Here is a 21,014-nt window from a genome sequence, read left to right on the forward strand (position 1 = left end):
TATATTTTTGATATCAACATTGCATTAAATGACACCAGTTGTATTCATTAAAAACGTCACTGTCCTGCTAGTCTCACATTGCCAGACCTATCTCCACAGCGCTGTGGAGTAAGGTCTGGCTACACCACACATACAATCTGGGATAGGAGAAAAAAACACACTGGGATGTTTGCATTTCTTTAAACCAATCACAATCGTCTTGGGCAGTTCTAAGCTCCGGACACAGTGACTGTGGCTCCACAAAATAGTCTCGGGAAGGAACTTGTTTTGGTGGAACATTTGCACCCCGCAAAAGAAAGCGCCACATACAATATTAAATTATGTTAACTGTTTACACAATACAGTAACTAATTATATAAATTAGCTGGATACATGTTTAACATTTGCTCTTACCAGTGTATCGCTGTGTGTACTTCGTCCATAGCAATCCCCACCAATCGGTCCCAAAACATCCCAGTTAGTTAGTAAATGCCGTAAACATATTCTATGTAAATCTTTACAATCATTCACCTAAAGAACCAAGCAGGCCTGTCTTGTTGCGCGATCCAAAATGTCTTCAAAACTTGCCATTTTCAGCATGTGGCTTGCTAGCTCAAAGTTTGTTGTTGTTTCCCGAAGTGAAAGGATTTTGAGAACAGTAACACACACAGAGAGAGAGTGGAAGGTGAGGGACAAAGCCTGACATCCGGCGCGAGAGCCGCGCACTGGATGTCCAAGCTTTATCCTGCAAATGTATTTCTGTTGATCCAGACTACTGTCCTGAAAAATCCACCAAGAATCAACATTCAACTCTGCAGTTATTTACGGCTTTCAGACACTACTGAATATACTGAAATATAAGTACTTTGGGTCCGCTGTAAATTGTACTTATTCACGTGCTGCTCCAAACTTCTTGGACTCCTCTCTCCCATCATGATGGTTTGATGATTTGATGCAGCTCACTTAGTGGCGGACATAGAAACACCAGACAGATATAGGTGTCTGAACTCTGTTGCTGTAGTTTCCAGAGTCTCCTTCAATTTGACTTTGAACAAAAACGTTGAACTTGAACTTAAAAAGAAAAGAACAAAAAAAAATCAACAAAATGACTTCAAAGAGTCATCACTTTCGGAATCGCTGTTGTGTCTGTCTGCCAGTTTGTCGAACGCAAACCTCCCCCCGCCCCTGACACTTGTGGTTTTTGCTGCAGCTCATATAACCTGAGGGACGTGAAACTTGTCTGACATTTCTGAGAAAGACAACTGAGTTACATGAAGCCAGGTTGAATACATGGACTCACACACTGAAGAATGAGCCTTCGAGACTTTCCACAATACCTCATGGAAACACTGAAATGCTTGAGTTCACTACATAAATACGTTGTTGTGTTTATGTTCCTTACAGCAGTCAGCAAAGGTAAATAAATACCCTTTATCTTTTCTTTTCTTGCTTAACCTTGATCTGATCACATTAAAAACACAAAACAGAATAATAATCATGAATAAACAAACATATGAAAGGGACAATTGCTTAAAAAGTTAAACATCAGCCACAAAATGTTGGTTAGCTTATCAGCATCATGTGGTTTTCACTTACAGATTGCATCCGCATTGAGGTGCCAGCCTTGATACCTTTTGCTCAGACTGATAGTTCACATACTGTTGGGCTATTGTTTTATTTTTTTTTATAAATAGGATGCCTTTTTTTCAGTTTTGAGCTTGACTTTGCTCAGTACAATGGGACTGAGGGGCTCAGTGTTTGGACTGATTGACCAAACGCCAAACCTCTAACCTTGTCTGTGTAATGTATCATGTATGTAAGTGCTTCACAGTAAAGCTGAAATAAAATAAGAAAGTGAAAAGAATATCATCGAGAGGTGAAGTGGATTGACAGTATAAAAGGTTAAATAAATTAAGAAAACTGCAGCTGCAGCCTTTCACATTTCTGCTTTGGGTTTGTTGCTGAAGAAAATGTCTTTGTTCATTTCTAGACTCAGTAATATTAATATATGAGATCATTTTGAAATGTCTTACACCTAAGGGTCAGCATGTCAGGCTCCTTCCAGTCCTGAGTGCTTCAGAAGAAAGGCTGATGAGACTGTTTACTTGTGTGAATGGAGCATGAATACGACTGAGAGCGATGTGACATTTGTCCTTTACATTGAGTGAGTATTGTGTTTGAGCCAAAATATTTGAAAAGTGGTGACATCTACTCAATCAGTCACATGTCTATGATGACTTTCTTTCTTTCATATTTTGTGAATGTGTATTGCTAAACACCGTGAAAACAAATCAGTCCTCTCAGAATCAGAATTATCTTTATTGTCATGATATTCAGGTACAGGTATAGTCATGAAGTTTCAATGACCTCTCACAGTGTTGTTAAAAATATAACAAATAAATAAAAGCAGTACCAAGGAAAGAGTAGCAGCAGCAAAACAGCAGTACCAGCGTATTATTTAAAAAATGAGGCTTGTGCAGGTCCAAAATTACTTTAAAAAGAAATAGATAAAATGCACTACAAATTTTGATTACCAACTCTGACTTGCTGTGGTTAGTCTGTAAGGAACTTATCTTTGGACAGAGCCAGGCTAGCCAACAATTATAATTTATTGATTTATTGATTGACACATGCCTTTGGTGTGGGAGATCTGGGTTCCATTTCCATTGCAATACATCAACCATACACACATACCATACCTACATGTGTGCAAGACCCTTTTTTGGGGGCTTTTCTGCCTTTATTTGATAGGACAGCTAGGTGAGAAGGTGAGGGAGAGAGGGGGAAGACATGCGGTTCTTACCGTCTAATATGACCCACTGGATTGCTTCCTAAATAAGCACCCCAGTTGGTGGCAAGAGAGCAATATGGCCTCATACCTAAATGTAACAATCTCAGTTTTAAACACGTGGTTAAACTTGTGAAACAGTTTGTTTAGTTTTAGGCAACAAAACTACTTGGTTAGGTTTAGGTAAAGATCATGGTTTGGGTTAAAATAAGTACGTTTGTTACAAAACTTCAGTTACATACGAAGTATGTGACGTAATTACGTATGTAACTTATACACAGACTTTTACGCTCTTTATACCACATCACCTGACTTCCTCCTTTGCTCCCGTCATAATTACTATGCCCACTAAAGGTCGCTGCCACAATAAACGTAATAAGCTGCATGTACAAACGACCTATGGGGTTGTTTTTGGGGGCAGGACAGTCCCAGGCTGGCTGTTTGTAACAATCTTAACTACCTTAATGGAAAGAAATGGGGAAAACTGAAAGGGGTTCATATTATACACCTTCAGAATAATGCTGAGGACATGGGTTTACGTGTAAACATATGTGTTTCTGCTGTTTTCAATGTACTCAAAGCTCTACATATTCACCCGCAGTAAAGAAAAAATTAGGAACATTAAGCAGACCTGGTCTCAGGTCAACGAGGAGAAGCTTATCAAAAATCGATCAGTTGACATTTGGGTGGAAGCTCGCGCAGGAAACTCCAGCTGCACGTCGCCCAGGAGGTCTGTTGTACTTGGGGACACAGGTACTGGATGCTCCTCTCATTTCACCCAATTACATGGAAGTTTAAAACACACTGTTCTCCTTTTTTGAAGTGACAATTTCATTGAGAATTTTACTATAAATAGTCATCATTCACAAAATATTTTTGCATTTCCTACAACAGTTAAGTATGCAGCACCACGAAATATTTCCATGTCCTGGTTAAAAAACAACCTCAGCTTAAGATGGAGGGCTGAAGAGGCGCATCCAGCTTTAGCCGAGATCCAGTTCCGACGAAATGACGACCCCGCAGAATCATGGGAAAAAGTGAGGCAAATTATGTTACCAAATTGAATGTATCTAAAGCTGTTTTTCTACATGAAGTAAGATATTTAACCTTTTATCTGTATTGCTGTTACAGAGAACAACACATACCACCAGTTACACATGTGAGTAGTCACACATTCAAGTCTTTTGAATGAAAAGTTCTTTCAGCATTGTTTTTTATTTATTTTTATTTTTTTACTGAGATACACTAAAGGTCATACCAGTGATTTTGTATGTTTTGGATTTAGCCCACTAATTTAAATTCTCATATTTACATTACTGCGGACCAAGTTTTAAAACTTGCTTTCTGACTACCTAAGTTCTGCTAATGCTGAGATAGAAGTGGCTGTAAGGATAGGGCTGGTGTTATTCTATCCCATGAAAAGCCCCAAACCAATAGTGTGTTAGTCTATCCCTCAATACTTCTGACCCAGTCAGTGTCCTACTGAGTATAAGTAAGTCGATCACAAACACATGGTTTCATTTTTTTTTTCTTTTTTTAAATGCTCAGTAAAACCGCCGGGCACTGTAGTCTTTTACAAACGTTGCTCAAACTAAACAAAATAGTGCATTTTCTGGATTATTTTCATCCATGGCCTAAAATGCACAAGTGAATATTTACTGCAGCGGGACAGTGAATGTGGGATTGACTCAAAATAAACTGCAGCGCCTTGGTTGATTGTAAAGAACGAAAATGTCACACTGCATTGCATTAAGGTTCACTGATGTGTTTTTCATTTTTTAATAACTTTTGGACAACAGAGGAATAACATATATCAGATTTTGGAAATAGGTTTACTTCATTGTGGGCTTTGATATTTTCATGGGATTGGTTGTCAGTAGGAAAAACAACAATAATATTAAAAAAAGGAAGAATCACCAGATTTTTTAAATGTAACATTTATGAAATGCTTGTTTTTCTATTTATCTGAACAGACAATGCCACTGTTGAGAATCTGTTGAAGGATTCAGCTTACAAGGTTAAAATCAGACATCGGTCCACTCATGCCCGAAACCCACTGTGGAGCGGCTGGTCATTTGTGACTGTTCCTGCAGGTGATGTCATAGATATCATGATGTATTGGTTAGCACTTTAAACCTCAAATCCAGTGTTTTTATTGAAATAATTTGTTTTCACAAATCACCAAATGTCACTGCAACAGATAAGATAGATATCTGTAACTGATTTTTCTATGCTGAGGTGTCAAGTCTGATTACTGGCCTGAAATGGTTTGTGCACACTGGATATCATAAATCCAAACTCAAATATGCTATATTTAGCATACTTAGAAATATGAGTCCTCACCACTCCTACCCCAACGCCTTACATTATTTTACATTTCTCAAAATGCATGCAAGTGCCTCTTTCCTGCTTTTGGAGATGGTACAGTACACACGTTAACGGCTTTAAGATGTATTATACTCTAAACACATTTTGTTTTTGTTGGCTCAAACTAGGATTAAAATCACTCAATATACAGTAAATAGCCTGCTCAATTTTATATATATATATATATATATATATATATATATATATATATATATATATATATGCTGAAAAGACTCATTCACACCTTCATCTCCTCCCGACTGGACTACTGCAACTCACTTCTCCTCGGCATCAGCTCTACCAACATTAACCGACTCCAACTGGTCCAAAACGCAGCCACCCGACTCATCACCCGCTCCAAATCCTGGCACCACATCACTCCAGTCCTAAAACAACTCCACTGGCTTCCCATCTCCCACCGGATCCCCTACAAAAAATCCTGGTCCTCACCTACAAAGCCCTCCACCATCTGGCCCCCTCATACCTCACTGACCTCCTCTCCCCGTACCAAACCTCACGGTCCCTCAGATCCACCTCAGCTGGTCTCCTCTCCATCCAAAAATCCAACCTGCGCAGTTTTGGGGACAGAGCATTCTCCAGGGCAGCTCCCAGGCTCTGGAACTCCCTCCCCCAAGAGATCCGCAGCTCTGGGTCCCTCACCATCTTCCAGTCCCACCTCAAGACCCATCTCTTCACCTCTGCTTATCCATAGCCCCACGCCCCCCTCCCTTTCCATCTGTGTCTGAATCTTGTTTTGTTTTGTTTTGTTCTGTTTTTGTACTCTACCTCCCCTGTAAAGCGACTTTGAGTCTATGAAAAGCGATATATAAATTCAATTTATTATTATTATTATTATTATATATATTATTGAGCAGGCTATTTACTGTATATACTGTATATATTTTTTACTTTTTTGCAGAGCTTGAACAAAAACCTGAAGTTACCATGGCAATACAACTTTTAAATGGCACTCGAAAGGTGACGTTAACGTGGAAGGTAAGCGTAACAGGAAAACAACACCAACATGTTCACACTTGTGGGTCCAGATTAGATTAATGCACATTTTGTTTTACTTTTCACAAACACATACTTACTTTCTCACATATTGTGCAACCATGTGCTGCATACAAATGGTCCCAAATAGGACAATAGTAATGCATTCAATTTCAACTAGAAATCCTGGAGAGTATTTTTATTACAGTCTCTATGTACAACTGTAAATTCCTCATGTTCACAGTATACTTGGGTAAACTTTTTTATATACAGTATTAGAGAAAAAGATGCCATTAAGCAGTTCAAATTTGACCGCAACTGAATTGCTTTTGAGATTATTGAGCGACACTATTGAGTAATTATTACAATGAATTGGGTGGGTATGAAACTGGATCTTAACATTTTGATGTCCATTTTGTACTTATTACACAAAAACGTCAGCTTCAGGTTTCCTTGATATTTAATTTTTGTTTTGTTATTGTTGAGCAAGCATTTGGCCAAATAGAGTGGGGAAAAAATTGAATTTTGAAGTTTGAATAATATATAATCTTATCTAATCTTATATTATCTTCAAGTACGGCCAAATATGCACCATGACTATGTTGTACTTTAAAACCGACAATTTGATCAGAAATGTTTAATTGCACTGAAAGCAGCACGCACAACTTAGGAGACTAACAATTTGACAATGTTGCATCTCACCACTGACTTGCTGCTATGAAACCTTGTACATAAACCTTGCTTTTGGCAGATTTTTGGGGTTTCCCTGTGTTAACTTCTGCCTTGTTCAGTTTGCTGTCTTTGTCTCTTCTGTTGTCCAGCCGATGCCACATGCAGCTGCAGCCAGTGGAGTGAATTACAACCTGAACGACACACAGTCTTCTCATGGATGTCATTGTCAGGGAAACAGATATCCCCAAAACACATCTGAAAATAGACACACCACTCATGTCTCGTTCTCTGCCGTCAACATCTCTGTTATCGCCAAAAACGCAGCAGGGTATTCTCCAACAGCAATCGTACAAATTCCAGCCGAAGTTGCTACAGATTTAAAAAGTAGGCCGTGTGTGTGTGTGTGTGTGTGTGTGTGTGTATGTGTGTGTGTGTGTGTGTGTGTGTGTGTGTGTGTGTGTGTGTGTGTGTGTGTGTCACATCTCATGTTTATGTATCCTTCAGTCGACCTTAAAGGCTGGTATTTAATTTCTTTTCTTTTTTGCAGTTTGTGACAAAACATTACTGAATGAAACATTAAATAAGACAACTTGCCTTGAGTTGTACGAGCTTCAAGATGGGGATTCCATGCCAGAAAATGTGATCACATTAACAGGAAGGAAGAAGAATAAAAATAAAGCGAAGCAAATAAGAAAGAGTAAGTTGAAGTTAAAAAGCTTTTAACCACACAGCTTCAGCACATCAGCCACAGAGGGCTAAAGACAATGGAGAAGTTAAAAAACAAAAACAAGACATGGTAACTTACACATGGTGGATTCAACAAATCAGTACACCAAATTATTGTACTAATTTAGCACCAAATTTCATTGACATTTTAGGACATACAGATAAAAAAAACCTACATTTTACTATTTCCTTTTTTATACCTCCATGGTGACGATAATAAAATAAGTAACTGCTGTTTGTCCGCTAATGTTGTGACACACTTGTATTACAAATGTTTTCTGTGCAAGGAAAACTTAAAAATCTCTTTCTGTTACAGACATAAAGAACTACGTTCGCTACCTTTACTTTGAACACAGATGTAATGGTGGGAAACCGCAGACAGTTAAAATGTGCATCTTTTATAAAAAGGAGGGTGGTAAGTGTCTTTAAATGAGATTTGAATACATTGGAGTCTGCAGCCATGCTAGCAGCTCTGTGAAGCTGTGCTTGCACAGAGCCATTTGACTTAAATGCTAACATAATAAACAGGAAACAAAACCACAGTATTTGACAAATTTTAATTTGGATGTGATGGTAGATAGATGGAAAGTTAAGAGATCACCAAAGTTATTAGAATTCATCCCAAGGGCGACATGAATGTCTGATCCAAATGTCATGGCAAACCAACCAGTAGGCTAGTTGTCGAGACAATTCACAAAAAAAGTCAAAAAAGGAAGCAAAAGTCAGGCCTTCATCAATGTCATAAGGATTCATCCTCATTCCACATACGGAAGAAGAAGAAAATAAAATTGTTTTAAACCTATATTTTTCTTTTTCTCTTCAGTTCCGAGCAAAAAACCTCAGGACTTAATTTCTTTTAGTGAAACACACACTTCTGTTAACTTGTCTTGGAAAGCGATTCCCTTTGCAGACCAGAAAGGTTACCTCACGCACTACCGCCTCTGCAGCGTGACCATCAGCTCACAGGATGTGTCGAAAGGTGCAAGTCATTTTACTCATCTGTAGCTTTTTGCAAAGCTAAAAGTTTTGTAGAGCTGAACGAAAGAGAACAAATTTACTTTAATGTACTGTATGATAATATTTTTTATTGCAAATGTACAATATTTCACCAACATTTGATACTTTTGAACTAACTTTCACTTACAGCATGTGAGAAAATGAATCAACAATTACAAAGACACATATGTTTGACTGTGATGACAGCAGTGTGTGACTTTCTGAAAGTTTTTCCACATCTAATTTCATCAGCGTGCTTTAACATATCAGCCTCACTGATGAAATACCGTCTGGAAAACTTGGCACCGGGTGCTAAATACAACATCAGCCTGGCTGGAATGACACGAGTGGGGGAAGGACCTGAAGCTACAGTAATGATCAACACGCTGCCAGAGAAGCCTGTGAATGGTATCCTAAAACAGCTTTGTAGTTGTTGTTTTTAAAAGATGGAGACAAGTCAATGGCGCAGTTTTTCAAAAAAATGTTTTCCTTTTTTCCTGAAATTAGTGTGGTGGAGTCTTGGCTTGCTGTTTCTGTTCTTTTTCATGACCACAGTGTGCACCTGTATCTTTAAGAGGTAGGTGTGACCCCTTCTGTAAATATTCTACCGTTTGAGATAAAAAATAATAATAAACCTAACAATTAAATTTCAATTTTATTTGTAAGGGACAATGTGCAATTAAAACATAAATGTAACCATTTGATGCATTGTACTAGAGTTAGCCTTAGGCTAATTTACATCTGCAGTCCCACAGGAAGCACAAATACAACATTTTAAAAATCAAACATCGCTAAAAAGTAAAAAAACAAGTAACAAATAGCAGTATATTACATTTTGTATTAAAGGTACACACACACACATGCACCACATGATCAAGGCGTGCAGCGGTATGCACAGCACACAACACAACCCCCCCTTTCACACGCACATGCACACACACCCCATGAGCCCCACTGGAGAGAAGAGTGAGACTAAAAGTTGTGAGGAGTGATTAACTAACAGTGTGTGTGCATTGTTGGGAGATTTTTAAGTGATTTTTTAGATTAGCTTTAAAGCTACCAAACAAACCACAGCTTTTTACATTGTCCGGGATAGTATTCCATTGGGTAATGGCTTTAAAAGAGAAAGCTGCCTGCCCAAAGGCTGAAGAGCAAAAGGGTACAGTGCAGTTGTGTATGGAAGCTATTCTAGTGGACCTTACAGAGCCAGCGGCACGGTAAGAGACAAACTGGTAGGAGCCAAATCTTTTAAAATTTTGTAAACTGTACACAGATTTGAAAACACTCTAAAATGTTCAAAAGTGAGTAGATTGTGTTTGTGTAGTATCCCACAGTGGTGATACCTTAATGGCTTTTTGTCAAATACTTCCAGAGCCTGTTTGTACAAAGATTCTAAGGGCCTAATTGTTGTTGGACTGGCCTGCCCCCAACAGGTAATGCAGTATGAAATGTGCGAGAAAATGAGGGCATGGAGACATATCTATTTGCAGCCTCTGTGTAAAGAGAGGATCTAATCTGTCTAAAGTTTGCCATGTTGTATTTAATAGTTTTTGCCATTTTCTTAATGTGTTTTTTGAAATTGAGATTTGAGTCCAATACAACACCAAGATATTTAAATTAAGTGACAGTCTCAATTTGTTCACCCTTAATGCAGATGTTTACAAACATGCCATTTGTTTTGCTTACATTTAAAGTAAGGCAAGATTGGTCTAGCCACTCGACCACTCCATCCAGGGCACTGGCTAGTTTCTCAGCTGCTCGCTGAGCTGATGTAGCATGTGTGTATAGAACAGTGTCGTCGGCTTATAGTTGTACCTCTACTCCATGACAGTACTGTGGAAGGTCATTGATGTAGAGACTAAAGAGTAGTGGGCCTAACATAGATCCTTGAGGTACACCTATTGTGCACTTGAAATTGCTAGAGCACACATCTTTGATTTTCACACACTGTATTCTGTTGGATAGGTATGACGATATCCAAGCAGTGTTGGGAGTAACAGCGTTTAAGTATTACGGTGTTACTAACAGCGTTATTTTTTCAGTAACGGAGTAATCTAATTAATTACTTTTCCCATCGTTGCAACGCCGTTATCGTTACTGAGAATGTAAAGTGGCGTGTTACTTGGTTGAATGAAGCGCGAGGTGTCAGGCTTTGGCTACACATAAGCTGCCTGGAGAGAGCAGGGGTGGGGATGATGACACCGTTGCAAATGCGATGATGATTGGCTGGGTGGGTGGATGCCCTGCTCACCCTGTCTCACCGCACGCTCTGACTACCACTAAACACAAGACAGCGACAATAGCAACGAGCCAGGGAAATTCAAAGGTAGCGTTCTTGAACTGGAAGTACCGGCACTACTTCTCCCTCATTGAAATTAAAGGCAATAATGTTTATGTAACATGCACGCTATGCCCAGGAAAAAAGACTTTATCCACGTCTGCCTCAAGCAACTCAAATCTTATGAAGCACCTCACATCAACACATGCTAACACGACACTTGTTGCTGCTGCTAACCCAACCCCAAGCCCAAATGCAGCTAGCGTGAGCTCCAGCGAAGGAGACGGAGCCACTTTGTTTAAACAAGAAACGCTTGATTTTTCGGGTCAGCAACAGGTGATACTGTATATAGTGTTTTTATTCTTCAATCAGTTAATATAAACATCTTTGACGTTAAAGATGTTATAGAACGTAATAGCGTTATAGAACATAAAAAATAACGTCACAGTTACTTTGCTGAGTAACTAATTACTTTTACAATGTGGTAACTGAGTTATTAACTCAATTACTTTTTTGGAGAAGTAATTTGTAACTGTAACTAATTACTTTTTTAAAGTAAGATGACCAACACTGTATCCAAGCAAGTGTTTTAGACGAAAGGTTGAAGTTGGCGAGTTTAGATATAAGAACGTTGTGATTAACGGTGTCAAAGGCTTTACACAGGTCGAAGATTACAGCTCAAACAACTCCACCTTTGTCAAAATGTAATCTAATTTGCTCTGTTAGGTGTAAGATGTCTGTTTCTGTAGAGTAGTGTTTTCTAAAACCAAACCGGGCAGGGTTTAAGCCAGGGTGGTAGCTGTTAATGTGGTCAGTTAGCTGTTTTATGACCACTTTCTCTGCAACCTTAGAGACTACTGTCAGTATGCTTATGGGTCTATAGTTACTGACTACATGGCGGTCTCCAGATTTGAAGATGGTAGTCACAATTGCATGTTTCCAGTCATTGGGAAAAGAACTGTGTGCAATGGTGAGGTTTACTAAATGAGCAATAGGGGGAATTAGAGTAACTGAATTTTTTTTTAATGAACACTGTGTTCTGATGGAAAGCATCTATGCTTTTTGAGTTCCTTAAGGAGCAGATCACTTTTTTTACTTCTTCTTCATTGACTGTGTCTAGGTCGAAGCACTTCCGCACAACATTCAAATTGCTGTTCTGTTCCATAAATCTGAAATTGTTTCATAGCTCCTGAACAGATTCAGCAGAGTATGCATGAGGACTGAAAGCTGACTCATAAGACTAATGCTGTGGTGAATGTAACATGTTCTGACCTTCTTTAAAGTCACTATGTAGAAATGTTTTGCAATCATAGTACATTCATTACTCTTATGGTTTAAGCTTGTGAACATTAGTGCTGTCCATGTGCTGCTTTTATGCAGTTTAACTCTGTTCTAACACTTAGAATCAAAAGCAAGGTCCTCCCTCCTGTGCCGACACCTGTTATTCCAGATTTCATTCCTTATCAACCAGAGAGTCAGGTAAGACTGTGCTTTATCAGGGACTTGCAGCTGTTAAACATGGCTTTTTTTTTCTTTTTCTGAAACCCAGACAGCTGAACCTTTAGTCATATATATGCCGTAGAAGTTCACTGTAGAGTCACAAGTGCCTAGGGGGAAAGTTTGCGGTTTTTACCTTTTTGCTAATGACTTGCACTGATATACAGTACAACAGAGTACAACTTTATTGTCCACAGTCTGGTGGGAATTGTTTTTTTTACTTCAACCACAGTTTGTCAGTTAAGAAACGTTCAAGCATAAAACATCATACACAACATAAAACACTAAAAACATTAAGTTCAATCTCAGATTTTTTCTATTCTTCTAATAGAAATGAAGGACAGCTGTGACAATGAGGTAGCAAATTAGTTTATGTGCTAATGTGTGTGTGTTGGGTGTGTGGAGGCTTAATTAATTAGAAAGAGTAAAAGACAGACAAAAGGAAGGCAGCTGATGCGACTGGATGTGTTGTACATATTTAATTTTTTCCAGGGAAGTAGATAAAATGGAGGAAAGTCCCAAATGAATCTGTCGAAAAACGATGTGAGAGAACCACAAATTGTTAATTGACCGGAAAAGCAGAACTTTGATCATTTCCTCACTACAGTAAAGGGTTAGGGTTAGTGTACAGTAAGTCAGTGTGTCAACTGTTCTTTTGATGGTAATAACTCCACCCATTGTACTGCTAAAACCATGTCACTTTTGTAGTTATTGTCTGTTATTACTGTTTTTGTTTCATTTAGTTTGAGTACTTTTTACACAATATATGGCAATCAAAGAATAATGTAATAGTACAATGCTGTTCGTTCTCTGTGCATACGACAATAAAGGTATTACATCTTGAAGTGTCTTCTGCTAATGTGACCTACAACAGGAGTTACTGGAGAGAAAGGAGGAGGTGCATGAGCTGACGCTGCACCAGCTACTTCCAGAGGGCAAGTCTGTCCCTGAGGACGCAGAGGAGACCGATGTCCTCACAGGAGAGTGGGATAGTGGCACTGACGAGGACGTGGAGAACAAGAGGGGTGATTCACGGATGTCAGGAGGATCCAGTGATCAATCTTTGGATCCCAGCTCCACAGATGAGGCACTGAGGATCTCCAGAGAAGGAGAAATGGCGGATCTCGAACAAGTGGACAACGAGATCGCCATGCTGATATACAGGAATGGTTTGGTCTTCGATGTAAAGACGGACTCGCCTTAATCTCTATCTCTCTTGGCAACGGGACAAGATTTTGGTATCGGAAGCGTTTCTGTTTTCCGTTTGTAGTCCAAGTAGTATTGACCAATCATCTTTAGCGGGCTTTGGTTGCATGCAGGTAAACAGTGGAGAGCAAAAGAGGCAGAACGCATTGGCCGAAATGCAATCTTGGAACCCATCAGCTGTCGTCTGACCAAGATTTAGCAGATGTCTGTTTATAGAGACATCATCTCTGAACTCCAACTCCATTCTCATGTCTCAAGGTGCTAATCGGACCCAGCACACGGAAAAGGAAGTCTTGGCCTGGATATCTGTTATCCGGATATCCGCTGGCTACACCGGAACCCCAGAAAAATGGTCCGTTGCCCCCAGTGGCTAAATTAGATCAGACCGATGGGTTACGAGATTGGACTGGCCTCAAAATGGATTTAACTGGTTTTACTGCCTCATAGCACAAAATTGTAACTAACATATCAAGGGTCGACATATTTGTTGACTTACACTAAAGACTGGAAGCAGTGCTTAATTTGTAAAGTGGGAAGTCCCGGAGCGTAGAGGGGAGGGGGGGGATCCGGCGACTCCAAAACGGGGGAAAATTACACTGCCTACGTAGCTTCTCTGACTAAAAAAACCTAAACAACTGTACATCAGGGCAATGTTCATTTCTATTTCAGAACATGCACTGCATCGGTGCAAAATGTAAAAAAGTTTTCACAAGCAGCAATTATTAAATTAACCAAAAAACCCAGCGTGGTCTCCACATTCTTGATTGGCAGAAACGTTTTTTTTGCTTGTTTGGGATCCGAATGGCCAGCGTATTTGAACAAGTTAAGCAAACTTGGTTGTCTTTTTGACATTTTTCCCCTGAGTTAAATGAGGCTATAACAGCAATCTCAACCAGCACCAGCACTTGTGTCACTAGAAGTGCAGCGCCGCGCTGTTTTAGTGTCGTCCCTCCGTCCCTCTCCCCCATCCGTCTTACCCTGAAAATTCACCTCAAAACTCATCGAAAATGCAAACACAAGATTTTTGTGGAACTTCAATGGGGAATAAAGACTAACAAGACAGATAACAACATTGAACACTACACAAGCAGTAGTTTATTTTTTTCATTTAGGAGATACATTTTTCCTGGTGAGACAGGAGGTGCCGGATCCAATAAAAAAGGTTCCGGATCCAACGTCGGAGGTGCCGGAACATGTTCCGGTGTGTTCCGGCTCAAATTAAGCCCTGACTGGAAGATATCTTTTCTGGTCCTAACCTTTCCATCTTTTTGAACGTATATGTCTTTAATGTTAACTGAAAAAGGGTGCATATTTATCTACTTATGATGAAATGTATGGTGATTTTGGTCGGTGACATTTTTACGCCAGTATATGAAAGCAAGAGGGTTTATTACTCACATGCTTTGTCAAGGCACGTTATCAATAAACCTTGTTCTAACTGTGTATAGCAAATGCTGGTTCAGACTTTTACAGTTTTTACCATTTATTTGATGGATTGACATGAAATCAGACATTCATGATCCCTAAAGGATGAATCCTAATGACTTTAGTGATTCTCTGACTTTTCCTTTTGTGCCGCCAGCAGGTCAAGTTTTCACTTATCCTGTGAAATATTTTGATATCTACTAGATGAATTGGCATATTTTGTACAGACATTCATGGTCCCCAGAAGATAAATCTTAATGAATTTGGTGATCCCCTGGCATGTATTTGTATGTATGTGTGTATCTACACATCAAGCTCTTTGTAAATTATTATTAATAATATATTATTATTACAACATCGGGCTGGAATTGCCTCCACACGCCTCTCACAGACCGTTTCCCTATATGTGAAATACCTTTTCTCACACTTTTTTTCACAGCCACATGCACCAATATAGCCTAGAAATCTAGACGCAACCTAGCGGCAGCAAATTTTATTTGCAGCCAGGGGGGTCTAGGCACTCTCTGTTGGCCTGCGAGCTGGAAAAAACAAACTCTGGACAGGCCAATCTCATCATGCATAGAGTCGGGGGGCGGGTTTAGGCTTCTGCTTCTGGGAACAGCGGTCTTCTGGAAGACTTGGAGTTCAGCTTTTCTTCGAGAAAATTGAGCCCTGTCAATAGTGAGTTCCCAGACCCAACATCTTGATGTAGGTCTGGCTTGTCAGGCTAGCACCAATATGCACTCACGCAAATATTTGTTAACTGCTATAATAATGTTCTGAAGAGTACAGATTGTTTTACTTTTTTATTTTATTATAACACCAGTCTCTCCAGTCACCATGACTGCAAAGATCAAAAATTCATTTTGGACCTCAACTTTTAACAATTTACAATTTTACAACACGCATTACAGACTCAGAGAGCTGTAGACTCTTGGTCTTGTCAGCAGCTACATATAGATCAAACTTCATGAAACTCAATAAATTTGTATAGATTTCTTTTGTTTTTGTTTTACAACAGCAATGTGCAAATAAAATATCATCTTTTCTGTAAAGAGTCTGGCCCATTGTTGGTCAGTGTAAAATGAAACCTAAGACTGCAAAAAACAAAGCACCATTGTGTGTGATGGCTGAGCAGCACAACTGTGAGTTTGCCACATATGACAGGAAGTGGTCACAAAAAACCCAATGACCTTAAAAAAATGTAGCTCATGCAAGGTGAAGCGCTAGATTACTCATTACCACCTTCTGTGGTGTTTCGATCTACCTTGTTCAAAGTAGAACATGTCATGTTGATTTGTAAGTAGTGATGACAGACTTTAAGCATTTTCCACCACATTGCCCTTTAATTTCTCTGCAGAAAAAGGCATTGTACCTGGTACCTGTATTGTTTGGTTGTAGCCTGCCTGAGGAGAACATCACTATGTTGTTTTACATATGAAAGCCAGAGTTATCTCTCACCACATCAAGATTAAAATCATCGGTCCTGACCACAGACAGCTGGTAACATCTGATAAACGTGATGTGTGGTGAAGAAAATAGCCTACTATGACCAGATACAGCATTATGTACTGTAAGGACATGTATTTGCAGGATATGAACTTTGAGTTTCCAGAGTTTATTTTATCAACATTTATTGGTATACCTATACTTAACTGTTAAATCCTATATGGGAAATGTTATTATGCATTTGTTTTGTTTATAAGCAATTCCTTTATTGGCTAATAATACAATAACATCAAGAGAATCATGACAGAAAAAAGCAGCTTGTAAATGTGCAACAATTTAAAGGAATTGTATTGTAATGGTACTAGTTTGTTTAGCAGATTGTTACATCGTGGGTGTGTTAGAGTCTGGGGAGGAGTTCTAGGGAAGAGTATCAATACGTGAGTGGCGCACGGGTTGATTAGTGAAGCTCCCGTGTTCCTGATGTCTAACGCTACTGTTCTGCAATAAAGCCAAATACAGTGGATAACTCTGTGAATTATTCTTACAACATAATTCCACAGGAATAGTTTGACATTTGGGGAAATACACCTCTTCTCTTTCTCATTGAGACTTACTAAATAAGAAGATGTCACACAATAAGACTGTCAATGTTGCCTCTAGCGCACATTGTACAGGTTCATAAATAAAAATTGTCTTTTTATCTGGCTTCCTCCATGAATACACTATACTACTTCAATGGTTTACTCTGTTACATGCTGTAAAACAGGTTGTCCAACAGATGGCATGATAAATGCCTCTGCTGATTTGTTTAATTTGAGGGTATCTGAGTCAGAACTATTCTAGCATGGTTTTTGAGTCATAATCAGAGAGAGAACTATCATTTTGGATTGTTTTGGATCATAGGCTTTGAAAAACCAACTCTTACATCTATACATTTATATCTTAGATTACCATAAATAAGTTACACATTTGGAGGCAGAAGTTTGTCATGGTTTAAAGCAAATGTTGCACCTGATGATAATGCTGATATTGATTTGGATATTAACCTTTTTTCAGTTTTTAAGGTTGCATTTATTTTTCTAATCTCTGTATCATAAATGTACTGGTTTTCATACTGTCTTGGTATTTATGTCACATTTACTTTCCTTAGTTTAATTTTTTTTTTCTTGTTCTTATTTCTATGGTGGCCCTGAGAGGCCACAGCACGCAACAATAAGACAACACGTGCAAATAAGACAACACGTGAAAATAAGACAACACGTGCAAATAAGACAACACGCACTAATAAGACAACACGCACTAATAAGACAACACGTGCAAATAAGACAACACGCACTAATAAGACAACACATGCAAATAAGATAACACATGCAAATAAGACAACACGCACTAATAAGACAACACGCGGCAAATACACAACTAATAAGACAACACGTGCAAATAAGACAAACACGCGCAAATAAGACAACACGCGACAACAATACATACAAACACAAACGCGCACAATAAGACAACACACGCGAAAATAAGACAACACGCACTAATAAGACAACATCGCAAATAAGACAACACGGCAAATAATAAGACAACACGCACTATAAGACAACACGGCAAATAAGACAACACGCACAATAAGACAACACGGCAATAAGACAACCGCGCAAATAAGACAACACGCACTAATAAGACATGCCGTAAATACGCAAATAAGACAACACGCACTAATAAGACAAAGCGCGCAAATAAGACAACACGCACTAATAAGACAACACGTGCAAATAAGACAACACGTGCAAATAAGACAACACGCACTAATAAGACAACACGTGCAAATAAGACAACACGCACTAATAAGACAACACGCACAAATAAGACAACACGTGCAAATAAGACAACACGCACTAATAAGACAACACGCACAAATAAGACAACACGTGCAAATAAGACAACACGTACTAATAAGACAACACGTGCAAATAACACAACACGCACTAATAAGACAACACGCACTAATAAGACAACACGTGCAAATAAGACAACACGCACTAATAAGACAACACGTGCAAATAAGACAACACGCACTAATAAGACAACACGTGCAAATAAGACAACACGCACTAATAAGACAACACGCACAAATAAGACAACACGCGCAAATAAGACAACACGCACTAATAAGACAACACGCAGTACAAATACAACACGTGCAAATAAGACAACACGTACTAATAAGACAACACGCGTACACAACACGACTAACAAGACAACACGCACTAAATAAGCAAAATACGCGCAAATAAGACAACACACACTAATAAGACAACACGCGCTCAATAAGACAACAACACGTGCAAATAAGACAACACGGCAAATAAGACAACAGCGCAAATAAGACAACATGCGCAAATAAGACAACACGCACTAACAAGATAACACGGACTAAAAGACAACCGCGCAAATAAGACAACACGCACTAATAAGACAACACTCGCAAAAGACAACACGCTGCAAATAAGACAACACGCGACTAATAAGACAACACCGCGCAAATAAGACAACACGCACAATAAGACAACACCTGCAAATAAGACAACACCTGCAAATAAGACAACACCTGCAAATAAACCACACACGACTAATAAGACAACACATGCAAATAGCCCACACCACAACGGAAGTGTTTCCAGGGGACACTTTTAAGTGATGCACATGTGCCTCAACCATTGGCTTTGGCGGTACATAGACAGACCAACAACAGGACAATTTGCCATTTTATTCATCACTAAATTCACTTCTGAATACGTTTAGGCGGAAATGAACTCTTTAGATTTCGAATATAGGCAGTCTTGCGAAAATCGTTGCCGAATTGACAATTTGTTTCAAAGTTTTCGGAATTGAGTAGCTCCATAAAGTGACACGACAGCCAGCTAGCGCCTGCCGGGGCGCTAGCTCGTCGCTCAGAAAGTCCTGCTCAGAGTCCCCGCTCTAAGATGGAGGTCTCTCAGACCGCTCTCATAAATAAGAGGCTTTTATTTCGCCGTTGATGGATTATTTGTTTAAGTATCACAACACATGTCCATTTTAAGAGTAACCTGTGGTTAGCTGCATTTTCGGAGTTAAACTCCACAAGCGCTTGCAGGCTTAACAACCTCGCTGGCCGGCCGTCTCTCACACACACACACACACACAAACACCGATACATAGCCTAATAATAAAATACTGAGCACCCTACATGTGCCAGACTACCAGTAGGCTACATTCATTTAAAATTAAACATAGCAGTTGGTGCTGAGTGGAGTGTCTGTCATGGTGTGATTGGTTATGTTGGTGGAATTGATTCTTAATTTCCCACGAAGCTGATCGCGGTTACGTACAACTACTCATTACCCAATCCTATCTGTATTTGTGAGAAGTGGCGCTGTCCTGAGTTGAAAGCCTATTTTACGGCTTTATTATCGAGTTAATAGGTGTGTGTGTTCGCGCGTGGCCATCCTTCCTAACGTTCTGAAATGCAAACAATTTTTGACTCCTTTTTTTTTGTAGGTCTTGAGTGAACGCACCTTTGGAAAACATAAATCCGCGTCTATGCAGACACACAAAAAACACACACACACATGGCCGAAGCAGCGCAGATGCGGGAGACTTGTTTAAATTATGACATAGGCTATATACATTAGATTTGGTATTTAGCTCATACTTTTTGTTGGTGTATTTTGTTTTCTGATTTATTAGAAGTTGAGTTTCAGTCTGTATGATAAATGAACAGTTGTACATAAAGTGGTAACATGCTATGACATGTTATGTAGACTAAAGGGGAGACACCAACCTTTATAATTTGAATTGCTAATTTCCATCTGTTGTCCCTAGGCATTTACAGTGCACTACAATAATATATAAATGATAATTCCACATAACACTAATAGGGACACCTAGGACACGCCAGTGCATAGGCCTACTTCTTTTATAATTTAAACTGACTTAAACTAATACACTAGTCGGATCGTGTTCCACTCTTTTGAATAAGTTAGGGGGTGTAGTTACGGCTAAACCATAAACAATAAAATTAAAGCTAATAATATATTAATTAATAATAAATAATTTAAACAATTCCCCTGAAGAGAAACGGGTATCTCTCCGCGCGGCTGTGTGTGTGTGTGTGTGTGTGTGTGTGTGTGTGTGTGTGTGTGTGTGTGTGTGTGTGTGTGTGTGTGTGTAGGCGCCGATTTATGTTTTCCCCCGTGGGTGCTACGCGCACGCGCATCAAGCACAAAAAAAAAAAAAAAATTTGCATTTCAGAATTTAAATAGGCTTTCAACTCAGGACAACCGCCACTTCTCAAACACAGATAGGATTGAAGATGAGAAGTTTAACTGACAACCGATCAGCTTCGTGGGAAATTAAGAATCAATGCCACCAACGCTCCACTCAGCGCCAACTGCCATGTTTAACTTTAAATGAATGTAGCCTACTGGCAGTCTGGCACAAGTAGGGTGCTCAGTATTTTATTATTATGTATCTTTTGTGTGTGTGTGTGTGTGTGTGTGTGTGTGTGTGTGTGTGTGTGTGTGTGTGTGTGTGTGTGTGTGTGTGTGTGTGTGTGTGTGTGTGAGACGGCCGGCCAGCGAGGTTGTTAAGCCT

At 39.2% G+C, this 21,014-nt stretch overlaps 1 protein-coding gene across 1 annotated transcript; it reads left to right on the forward strand.

Moving 5' to 3' along the window:
• Positions 1 to 1,245: 1,245 nt before the first annotated feature.
• Positions 1,246 to 14,051, forward strand: il12rb1 (interleukin 12 receptor subunit beta 1). Its single transcript, XM_039812264.1, has 15 exons — positions 1,246 to 1,395; positions 2,020 to 2,143; positions 3,369 to 3,520; positions 3,662 to 3,804; positions 3,899 to 3,926; positions 4,741 to 4,860; positions 6,054 to 6,130; positions 6,949 to 7,183; positions 7,347 to 7,496; positions 7,842 to 7,940; positions 8,349 to 8,504; positions 8,774 to 8,929; positions 9,029 to 9,098; positions 12,203 to 12,278; positions 13,171 to 14,051. The coding sequence occupies exons 1-15, from the start codon at positions 1,290 to 1,292 to the stop codon at positions 13,498 to 13,500; spliced, it is 2,022 nt and encodes a 673-aa protein (XP_039668198.1). The 5' UTR covers positions 1,246 to 1,289; the 3' UTR covers positions 13,501 to 14,051.
• The last annotated feature ends 6,963 nt before the right edge of the window (positions 14,052 to 21,014 follow it).

The sequence above is a fragment of the Perca fluviatilis genome, chromosome 9 (genome assembly GCF_010015445.1).
Source record: "Perca fluviatilis chromosome 9, GENO_Pfluv_1.0, whole genome shotgun sequence".
NCBI classification, from domain to species: Eukaryota; Metazoa; Chordata; class Actinopteri; order Perciformes; family Percidae; genus Perca; species Perca fluviatilis.